Genomic DNA, 10,862 nt, shown 5'->3' on the forward strand with positions numbered 1-10,862 from the left:
AGAACTGGAGGGATCGGTCCATCAAGACTGTTCTCAGAAAGATCCAAGATCCTTAGCCTGGTTAGATTCGATATGCCCTCTGGGATCGGACCTTCCAAGGAATTGTTTCTGAGGTTAAATACCTCGAGAGAGGATAGCCGTGAGATGAAACTCGGAATCTTCCCGGAGATTCTGTTGTCATGAAGGTCAAGATGCTCGAGAAATGCGAGATTGCTGAAGTTCTGAGGGAGTTCACCGCTGAAACTGTTCTGGCTCATTGACAGCATTATGGTGTTTAACCCGAAACCGGTAGGAACGTTACCGGAGAATTTATTCGAAGATATGTCAACAAACGCGAGCAATGACTCGGGATCAAATCTCGGGAACTCACCAGAGAAGCTGTTCTTTGACAAGTCCAGTAGCAGCAGCCTGTAGATGTTTGAAATGGACTTGGGTACTGGTCCGGAAAAGTTGTTTTCAGACAGCATTAGTATCATTACAGATCTCGTGTCGCCGATTGTCTCGGGAATCTGACCAGAAAATTTGTTTCTTGAGAGTGAAAGAACCGACAAGTTCAGAGTTTGAAACAAGCTCGGAGGCAGTGAACCAGTGAGTTTGTTGTCTGACAAGATTACGGTTCCGATCTCCAGATCAGCCAACCATTTCGGAAAGATACCTTCGAGCTCGTTTTCGCTCAAATCCAAGTGGAGAAGATCGGTTTGATTCTTGAGCAAATCCGGGATCGGACCCTTCAAGCCACAAGATCTAAGTGACAACTGCATTAACTTGCATTTTGCAACCACTGAAGCATTGTTGTTCCAATGAAAGTTGTTGCCTCCAAGCCGCAGTATCTTGAGCTTCTCAAGTCCAAACAGCCATGCCGGGATCTCGCCCGAGAGATTGTTATCCTCGAGGTGAAGAGTTTCAAGATTCGATAGTTTCTGAATGGTCGACGGGATTTCACCAGACAGATTGTTCTTCCTCAGGGACAGAGTTGAAAGATTCACCAAGTTCCCAATCCCGTCTGGAATCTTGAACGACAAGGAATTGTTCTGAAGATCAAACGTTTCCAACTTGATAAGCTGTAATATAGACACTGGTATCTGACCGGAGAATCTGTTCTGCCTCAACGACAGCTTCCTTAGCTCGGTAAGGTTGCCTTGTACAAAAAAACCAGAACAAAAACAAAAGTTAGAAACTTTAACTGTACTCAAAAGGCAAAATCGCAAGATTAATTTCTGAAGTTACCTATCTCTGGAGGAATCTCTCCTTGGATAAGATTCTCATCCAAGATCAGTTCCTGCAGATTCTTGAGCTCTTCGATGTCACCGCTTAACGTCCCACCGATAACATTTCTGCTCAAATCAAGATGCTGAAGATTCCTCAAGGAAAACAATTCAGGAGGGACAGAACCGTTGAAACCATTGTCTTTCATGTCAAGAGACACGAGCCTCGTCAAGTTCACAAACCCATGTCTAGGAATCTCTCCTTGTATCGAATTAGACGAAACATCGAGCTCCACAAGAGAATTGATACGCAGGATCGGAATCAGAAGATTTGAACTCACTGAGCCAGAGAGATCGAGTGAGTACAGATCCAGGCCTACCACTTCCCTTGCAGGCGAACGAGTGTCGCATCTAACAAGCTTCCATCGGCAGCAATCTGAGTTCTGAACCCATGTGTCTATGTCCCCCAAGAACACATCTGTCGTGGATTCGTTCTTGATGGTTTCGATTAGCGAGTACTTGAACTCGAGAAGGGCTTGTTTCTGATCATCTGGGCAGGCGAAAGATCTCTGCGGGACGATGAAGACGAAGAAGAAGAACAAGAACGAAGAGGAGAGGACAAGACATGATCTTGGCGGCATTTCTCAAAAGATTTTCGTTGCTCTGCTTCACTTTCTGTCCTTCTCGTTGCTCTGCTTCTGTGTCTCGTTGAACAAGGAAGACAACAGGGAAAGTTGACTTCCTTTTGTCTGTTCATCGTCAACGATGGAGAAATCTGTGTCTGTCCATTGCTATAGAGTGGTCCGAAAAGGTTGACTTTGGTGGAATGAATTAGCCCCTCTTCTAGTTAATGTTCCTGGCACTTCAATGGATATATTTCTTTATTCATTATCAAATTAATATTCTCTTTATTTTCATATACGCAAAAAAAATCATTTGTTTTTTAATGTTACATTTCAAAACTACATCATTTAAATATAGAAGTCGTTTGACTTGACTCTGATCAACGATTATGTAACGAACAAAACATAAAAAATGAGATAAATATCCAAAAATGATTTGCGTTTCACGAGTTTATAATGACTATATAATAAAATAAGTAATTCTATAACAAAAATAAAATAAAATTATAAAAGACTTGGAAAATAACCAGTGGATGTGACGTCAATGTGAATTGGATAAATAGAAGAGTAATTATTCCGAATTAATTACTATTTATATATTTTTTTGGACAAAATTGCCCATCACGAGTGGCTTAAATTGCACATATGTGCCACCCACTTCTGCTTTGTTGGGTGATTAGTTCTTATTTTGCTTAATATTGAACAGAGTAATAAGATTAGGCTGTTAATTATAATTATGGATTTCACAATGGAAATGATTTTTGGATTTTAATGGCGACAAAAAGAAATTATTCAAGCGTTTAGTCATTTTGGACGGTATTGATATCACCGCCTTTGTGACGAGGGGATATGAAAGAACCCACAGAATAAAGAACGGAACTTTCTAAAACCCTGAACTCTCACCGTCTCTGCCTCTGTGGGTTTAGAGCCTCCATTTCCAAAAAGCTCTCTGGGTTTTTTGCTCAGCGATCAAAACTTGTATTAGGGTTTTTCTTTTTCTTCTTTCCTCTTTCGAAAGCTTGTCTTTTTCTTCGCCATGGCAGGACCCGCTTCCTCTGATCGTCTCGTTACCACCTTCCCTCTTCTGGGTTTGTCCATCTTTCTCTTATCGTTGAACTTTTTTTCTGAACTGTTGTCGGGCTTTCGTTTGTTCTTTGAAGTAACTGTGGTGTATGATCGGAATTCAATACCTTAGACTGTAAACAACGAGGGAAGTGTTAGGCGTCATATCTGCTGGGCTTATATCTAACTTGGACGAAAAGCGTTTGCGATTCCGCAGATGATGTCAAATGCCTAAAATTTTGAATCTTTTGCTGGGTTGTATTCTTCCTTGGGAGACGATGTATGATACGATCTTTGTGCAATTTGCAAGTTTTTTTCTGGGTCCAGGGTTTATGGGTTTAGTGTTCACTTCCTTGTTGTTTTCGTCTTTCTCGTGTTGTGAATTGACCATATTTTATGCAGATACTGCTTTTTCCTTGGGGGAGATAACACGTATACACTCATGAATTTGAAGGTTTTTATTCATTTGGTTCCTGTATGTATTCTCTCACTGCAGAGACAGCGGATATGCTGCAGCAGTTGTCATTGGGCTCAGACGCCAATGAAGTTTCTGGAGTCCTTAGTAAGGTATTTGTAAATGAGTCTAGTGTCCTACTTGTGTTGTTACTTTCATTTTCTGTTTCTTCTGCTCATAGTTCTGTTTTGGAGTGCACTCTTCTAAAATTCCAAGACTTGATTGAAATTTTGCTACTACTGCTACTTGATATGAGACTCTGAAGTGAAACTGTAAAGAGGTTTGTAATGGTAGAAAAGTGTAAGATCTCAGGGTCAGTTTTTCCTTGGCAGGGTGTTTATCACGGGAATGGTTCTCTCGAGAGGAAAGCTCGTACACCATATAGTGCTTCAGCTTCTCACGTTCCAGCTTCTCTTGGGACCAGAGGAAGCCAACAAACAAAGGCCCTGCCAAATGGCGGTGACTTATCGTCCTTGTATCCATGGGGATACCTCCCGTCAGGCTCTCAGTACAAGGATATGGTGTTTGCTTTTGACCACAACAGCCATTCGAACACCTTTTCACATTACATGGTACGGTTCATTCTGTTGATCAAATTCACAAATCTTTGCAAGCTCTTTCTTTGGCTAGAGAGTGTTTGTTGCCTCGTCTTTCTCTTTAGGTGGGATGTATGAACTTTTCTAGTGTGTTGAAGGTATGAAGATTGCAAATTTGATAATTTTTTAGCTCAGTTCACTAAATTCACTGTCTTTTCGTTGTTAATTATGTTCCATCCTTGTTGTGATTTGGTCAGCTGAAATCTGTAATTCGATGTTGATGCTAGAGAGTTTGAATTGCCCTTGTAACTGTCTGTCTTATGCATCCGATCTCTTTAAGCTAAAACGTGTTACCTGTCCTTCCTAACATGACTGGTTGCATTTATGATTTATCTGGAACATGTTTGAACAATTTCACGACAGAACTCAGACAGTTCTCGACGTGCATCAAGTTTTGGCCAGCCTTCTTTTGGATATATTGATCACTTGTATCCGAATCATGTAATCGATCCTGGTTATCCTTATGGATCTTCCGGTTATGATTCTTGGAAACATGGGCGAGGCTGGTATCCTGTTGATGGTAATGGAAAAACCAGAAGCTCCAGTCATGGACGTGGTTTTGTTGAAGAGAAACCGGAGAGGTTGAATGAGCTTTGTCGAGGTCCAAGGAGCGGTGATTACAAGAACCAACAAGGTTTTCAAGCTACACAGCCAGAGGCAGCAGCAGCAATACAGGACACTGAAGAGCAAGAAGGAGAAAGTTCATACTTGTCAGGAGATCCCAATCTGTACAATGGAGACACTTTCCCTGAAACATATTCGAAAGCCAAATTCTTTGTGATTAAATCCTACAGCGAAGATGATGTTCACAAGAGCATAAAGTATGGTGTGTGGTCAAGCACGTTAAATGGTAACAAGAAGTTGGATGCTGCATACCGTGAAGCCAAGGAGAATCCCGAAGGATGTCCTGTCTTTCTGCTGTTCTCGGTGAGTATTGAGTTTAACTTTATCATCATCTATTGTCGTTTTTGTGTAATACCCGTTTAGATTCACACGTGAAAATGGGTTTTCTCCCTCTTTCGGCAGGTGAATGCCAGTGGTCAGTTTGTTGGTTTGGCAGAGATGGTAGGTCCAGTCGATTTCAACAAGACCGTGGAATACTGGCAACAGGATAAATGGATTGGTTGCTTCCCGGTGAAGTGGCATATAGTTAAAGATGTTCCAAACAGTCTTCTGAGGCACATAACGCTCGAGAACAACGAGAACAAACCAGTGACTAACAGTAGAGACACTCAAGAGGTAGTGAAAAAAAAACCTGTTTTTACATTTCGAGTATCGTTTTCATCAGTTTGTTCTCCTTGATCGAAATCCTAAACAAAACAAGGTTTTTGGTTGTGGCTATTGCCCGTATAACAAGCAAGAATCCAAACCTAAGACATCATCCTGTTCTGTCCGAATGTTTCAACTTGCTGAAGTTTTGATTTTGACGGGTATATACGGCTGTTGATGCAAGGTGAATCTGGAGAACGGCACGAAAATCATCAAAATCTTCAAGGAGCATACGAGCAAGACATGCATATTGGATGACTTTGGATTCTACGAGGCTCGAGCGATGATCATCCACGAGAAGAAGAAGACTAAGAAACCAAAGAAACAGGCAAAGATCTGAATCTTTCCGACTTTCCTGCTCTTCTAGTTATCCTCGGAGGGGAAAATTCGCCATCTTTCAATCACTCGAATTTTCGATCCTTTTGAATCAGGCTCTTGATGGAGCTGCAGAAGAGATGGCTCACCTGTTGTATTGAAAGTTGGAACCGATGCTAAGAACATCGTATAGGAGGACATGACGATGAAGATAGAAGATGCCAGAAGTAGAACTTTTGTGGAGTATGTTTCAGACAGGAAGTTTCTGAATCTACAGACAGACATGCGTTATTTTCCCTCGTTTTCTCGCTATCCAAACAGACTCGTTCGTTCGTGATACTCGGAGAACATTTGTTTTCATTTTCCTTCTTTCTCTATGTTATGTATGCTAATGGCAACTGAAAAACGGCCAACTGTTTTATCATTTAGTTTTTTTCATAGTTTTATAAATCATGCTTGAACTAAATAAATCCTGTTTAAATGTTAAATTCAGGATGTTAATATATGAGATTAATCTCTATAACCTCGAGATAGGGTTTACATTTCTTTTATTTCGTAGCAATATGTGAGATTAATCTCTGTAACTCCGAGACAGGGTTTACATTTTTTTTAAATTTTGTAGCATTATATAAATATTTTGTAATTTATTAAATATGTTAGGTGTCGAATGGGAGGTGGATTTCGGAGTTTTTGGATTTCAAAAAGTGAAAAAACCGACAATCTAGTTTATTATAAAAAAAATTAACTAAAAACTAAAAGTCACCTTTTTTTTTAAGATTTATAAACTTTCATAATTCAAAAGCCAAAAACTAAAAATTCAAAACAAAAAACTAAAGCCAAAATGTTTTATTTTGACAATTCTATCATTTTTGAATTATTTAGCAAGTTCTCTCTCTCAAAAAAAAAGGAAAAGAACTTGGAGTTATTACTATTATTTCAAGTTTCGTTCGGGGGGTTCTAGGGCATTCCAGCCACTTCACTGAGGTTCTCTCTTGCAAAAGAAAGTTCATCACTTGCAGTTTCTAGGGTTTTCTTTCGTTCCCTTCACCGGAGGTGAAGATTCAGATCGTCTCCGAAGAAAATGGGGTTCTCGATGCAGCCGTACGGTATCCAATCCATGCTTAAAGAAGGGTATAGGCATCTCTCTGGCCTCGACGAGGCGGTTGTCAAGAACATCGACGCCTGCAAGGAGCTCTCCACCATCACCCGTACCTCTCTTGGTCCCAATGGTACGCCTTTACTCGGAAATAGTGTTTCACTCCTCTCTGTTTTTTTTTTTGCTTTTTTTTTTTGGATCCGCAACGTTTCGATTGTGTTCTGCTTTCAGCGAAATGGTTTCGATTGCCGATCTGGTGCCATGTCTCGAATGTGGATCTTATTTATTTACGCTTCGAGCTCTTTTGAGTAATCAATGGTTCCATATGGAATCTAGCATTGTTCATTTCTCTTACTTGGTGTTCTCTCTTCTTTTTTTTTTCTTTTGGAACTTCGATTCGAATCAGAAATGGGTTCCGTTTTGCATTGACGTATTGGTAATGAAATTTGTCTGCTTTCGCATTTTCTGATGCTTAGGAATTACTTTTGATGATAATCATTCATGTTAACAAAGTACGTTTCCTGAAAGTTGCTGAACCATAGATTGTGCTGAAAGTCCGTCAGCTTTTAACCTTTTACCGCCAATCTCATGTGTTATTATGTGTTCTATCAGTTTTATGTCTTTGCTAAGATGTATTTTTTCTCCTAAGATTTTGTTGAACGTGACATTCATGCATTTGATTATTTGGGTCTGTCTAAACGCTTTCAATTTATGTTCGTTGTTCCAAAATGTTAGCAGTCTTATCTTATATTCAGGAGGTTTAGTTTGAACGTGGATCCTGGTTGAATTCTTCACACCTGATCTGATTGGTATATCATATGCATTGTTGAACACATAGTTTAGAGTAAAACCCCGATGTTCTTTTCGTCTGAATCTTAGTCATTGGTTTTCTGGTGTTTAGGTATGAATAAAATGGTTATCAATCATTTAGACAAGCTATTTGTCACGAATGATGCTGCAACTATTGTGAATGAATTGGAGATTCAGCACCCGGCTGCAAAAATTCTTGTGTTGGCCGCCAAGGCTCAACAAGAAGAAATTGGAGATGGTGCCAATCTCACTATTTCATTTGCCGGGGAGCTTCTTCAAAATGCCGAGGAGCTTATCAGGATGGGACTGCATCCTAGTGAGATCATAACTGGGTATACTAAAGGAATCAATAAGGTTGCCATATACACTTCACCATGTGCTTTGTTCCGTGTTCTGTAGTTAGTAACCAATCCTACTGATCTTTCTTTTCTCTGAATATCGGTTAATATGCACTTATGCAGGCTGTTGAGTTTCTGGAACAACTGGTTGAAAGTGGCTCTGAAAATATGGATGTGCGTAGCAAAGATCAAGTCATTTCTCGGATGAGAGCGGCTGTTGCAAGCAAGCAATTTGGGCAAGAGGATATTTTATGTTCTTTAGTTGCTGATGTAACCATGCCTATCTACCCCTTTTCCATTGTTTACTGGTTTATTGCCTAGGCTAGTAGGCTGTGATTTCTGCAAGGTTATGTCTGGTCGAGTTTATTTCTGATTATGGGTTTATCTAACTTCTAGGCATGCATTCAAGTGTGTCCCAAGAATCCTGCTAACTTCAATGTGGATAATGTCCGTGTGGCGAAGCTTCTGGGTGGAGGATTGCACAATTCTACTATAGTCCGTGGTATGGTATTGAAAACTGATGCTGTTGGGAGCATAAAGCGAATGGAGAAGGCAAAGGTGAGAACCGTTATTCTATTACTTTTTCTTTTCTGCTGTGTAGGGCCTCTCCTGCGACTTAGGCTTTGAATGGGGATGATTTTTATTTTGGGTTTTTGGTTTTAGTTTTTGGATTTTGGTTTTAGTTTTTGGTTTTTGGTTTCTGGATTCTATAATATTTGAAAACTCAAAAAAAGTAGCTTTTGATTTTTCATTGATTTTTTCACTAAAATGGTTTTCCAAGTTGTTAGGAAAAGTAATTTTGTAAAAACTTGAATGGTAGTTTTTTTGGTTTTTGGATTCTAAAAACTCCAAAAACTACGACCATTCAAGGCCTTAATCATTTCTCTGGTTTCGATTTCTGAAATCTAATGGGATGGAACCATGTCATACACTTTTTCAGGTTGCTGTGTTTGCTAGTGGTGTTGATACTACTGCAACTGAGACGAAGGGAACTGTCCTCATTCACAGTGCTGAGCAGGTTTGCTTTTTCTTATCTAAAATATTGCACTCCGGTGATTCTCTATTATTTTCTTGCTAAGATTTCGATGGTATGACTCAGTTTGATGATCTTCCATCTTTCTTGCATTTGTATTTTATCCTCGCATAGTGTATGTAAAACGGGTTTTTATCATAGTTGTGTATTTCTGCTATTGAAATCCGGCTCACACTTCTGTCCTTCTTTACCATTCACCATGGTTTTTGCTTGTCTGTATATTTTAATTCTCTATCTCTGGTTTGGTCTTGTAGCTAGAGAATTATGCGAAAACAGAGGAAGCTAAAGTTGAAGAATTGATAAAGGCTGTTGCTGAATCAGGTGCCCAAGTCATTGTTAGTGGCGGAGCAGTTGGAGAAATGGCATTGCATTTCTGTGAGCGCTACAAGTATGGAGATAGCATCTATTCTACAGTTCCTTCAATTTTCAATTTTCTTAAACCTTACATCCTTGGGAATTGCTAGGATTTGTGTCCATTTCACTGTCATCTCCGTTACAGAAATTTTTGCTTTTCAGGTTGATGGTCTTGAAAATCAGCTCAAAGTTCGAATTACGACGCTTCTGCCGGACGACGGGGGCTGTCGCCCATGTAAGTGTTTGTGTACAATCTTTCATAGTATATATTGGCATAAGCTGGTTTGTAACTTTTTCTTGTTTGCTTATCTAACAGTTGAAGCTTAGCCGACCAAACCCAGAAGACTTGGGATATGTTGATTCTGTATCAGTTGAGGAAATTGGTGGTGTAACAGTAAGTCCTTTTCGAAACAATTTTATCTTTCTATTAAAAGTTGTTTTTATCTCTTCCATTTAGCGATTATTTTCTCCTTTTGCATTAACTTCACAGGTCACAATTGCAAGAAATGAGGAGGGTGGTAACTCCATCTCTACAGTAGTTCTGCGAGGAAGTACAGATAGCATATTGGACGACCTCGAAAGAGCCGTGGATGATGGAGTCAATACATATAAGGTAGAATCTGCACGTCTTCTGTTCTGTCACTTTTTCCCCTGCTCTGACCAGCCTAATGTCTGATATTGATCTTCACATTTTTTTATACATTTATGCTCAGGCTATGTGCAGAGACAGCCGTACAGTTCCTGGAGCTGCCGCGACTGAAATTGAGTTGGCTAAAAGATTGAGGGATTACGCTAATGCAGAAACGGGGTATCTGCTTTGTACTTCGTTTTCTTGAATTCCTTGCGAGACAAATCAGGGTTTGAACTGAAAAATCTTAGTGACCGTGAAGTTTCATCCCCGAGTGTGATTATACATCAGCAAATATGTTTTCCAGAATGCAAAACTGCCCGTGATTCTGTTAAATTTGGTTTCACGTTAAATATCTTATTTGATATTCAGGTTGGACAAATATGCCATCTCCAAATTCGCAGAGAGCTTTGAGTTTGTCCCAAAAACCCTTGCGGATAATGCTGGCCTCAATGCAATGGAGATCATTGCCTCACTCTACACTGGACACGGATCTGGAAACACAAAATTGGGAATCGATTTGGAGGAAGGTGTTTGTAAAGACGCCTCAGAGATGAATATATGGGATTTGTACGTTACTAAGTAAGTTTCTACGAACCCTCATTCAGCCATTGAATCTTTCTGTACATTATCATATAATGATTGTGTTGAGTTGATGTTTATGACTCGTGCAAAAGCTGTGTAAGCTGTTCATGAACAAAACCCGTTAATCCCTTTTGTGAAATTCTCGGTCAGGCTCTTTGCACTCAAATACGCAGCGGATGCTGCCTGCACAGTGCTACGTGTTGACCAGGTACGTATTAGTTGCCCTTTTTGTGATCTTTTTGGTGAATCTCATTTCATCACTCAGTTATTTGCATCAATTTCAAATTTTAAGACAAAAGGCAAATGTAAGAAGGGAGCGTTTGTGTGTGAATCAAAGTGCATTTGGAACATTTCTTAAGAAGTTAAGAACAAGTGTGTTGGTGTTGGAAATGTGGTTTCTGAGCGTGTGAGCTAACTGTTCTTTGCCTGAAATGGCAGATTATAATGGCGAAGCCAGCAGGTGGGCCGAGGAGAGATGCGGCTGCTGCAGCAGC

General features: G+C 39.9%; 3 protein-coding genes across 4 annotated transcripts in view; 2 read left to right on the forward strand and 1 right to left on the reverse strand.

Moving 5' to 3' along the window:
* Positions 1–5: 5 nt before the first annotated feature.
* On the reverse strand, positions 6–2,058 carry LOC104821143 (LRR receptor-like serine/threonine-protein kinase FLS2; the record flags this gene model as incomplete). Its single annotated transcript, XM_010551943.1, has 2 exons — positions 1,228–2,058; positions 6–1,138 (listed from the first exon to the last, which is right to left on the reverse strand). Coding segments are annotated over exons 1-2 (1,752 nt in total), but the record flags the coding sequence as incomplete, so codon positions are not given.
* A 624-nt stretch (positions 2,059–2,682) lies between these two features.
* On the forward strand, positions 2,683–5,952 carry LOC104820731 (YTH domain-containing protein 1). Its single transcript, XM_010551302.1, has 7 exons — positions 2,683–2,916; positions 3,387–3,457; positions 3,677–3,916; positions 4,304–4,867; positions 4,967–5,179; positions 5,394–5,537; positions 5,641–5,952. Exons 1-7 carry the CDS (start codon positions 2,865–2,867, stop codon positions 5,683–5,685), a joined length of 1,329 nt encoding a protein of 442 aa, XP_010549604.1. The 5' UTR covers positions 2,683–2,864; the 3' UTR covers positions 5,686–5,952.
* Positions 5,953–6,462: 510 nt separating this feature from the next.
* Positions 6,463–10,862, forward strand: part of LOC104820734 (T-complex protein 1 subunit theta) — a 4,958-nt gene continuing 558 nt past the window's right edge. Inside the window, exons 1-13 of one of the 2 annotated variants that reach the window (XM_010551306.1) lie at positions 6,463–6,753; positions 7,522–7,784; positions 7,892–8,038; positions 8,165–8,326; positions 8,709–8,786; positions 9,056–9,189; positions 9,318–9,390; positions 9,472–9,549; positions 9,646–9,768; positions 9,869–9,963; positions 10,156–10,365; positions 10,519–10,576; positions 10,807–10,862. In XM_010551306.1, coding sequence (XP_010549608.1) covers positions 6,606–6,753; positions 7,522–7,784; positions 7,892–8,038; positions 8,165–8,326; positions 8,709–8,786; positions 9,056–9,189; positions 9,318–9,390; positions 9,472–9,549; positions 9,646–9,768; positions 9,869–9,963; positions 10,156–10,365; positions 10,519–10,576; positions 10,807–10,862 — 1,625 coding nt within the window. In that variant the 5' untranslated portion in view covers positions 6,463–6,605. The remainder of the gene's footprint in view (positions 6,754–7,521; positions 7,785–7,891; positions 8,039–8,164; positions 8,327–8,708; positions 8,787–9,055; positions 9,190–9,317; positions 9,391–9,471; positions 9,550–9,645; positions 9,769–9,868; positions 9,964–10,155; positions 10,366–10,518; positions 10,577–10,806) is intronic. The other variant, XM_010551305.1, reaches the window with a different exon arrangement.

Source organism: Tarenaya hassleriana, unplaced genomic scaffold, assembly GCF_000463585.1.
Source record: "Tarenaya hassleriana unplaced genomic scaffold, ASM46358v1 Cleome32, whole genome shotgun sequence".
In the NCBI taxonomy this organism is placed as follows: Eukaryota; Viridiplantae; Streptophyta; class Magnoliopsida; order Brassicales; family Cleomaceae; genus Tarenaya; species Tarenaya hassleriana.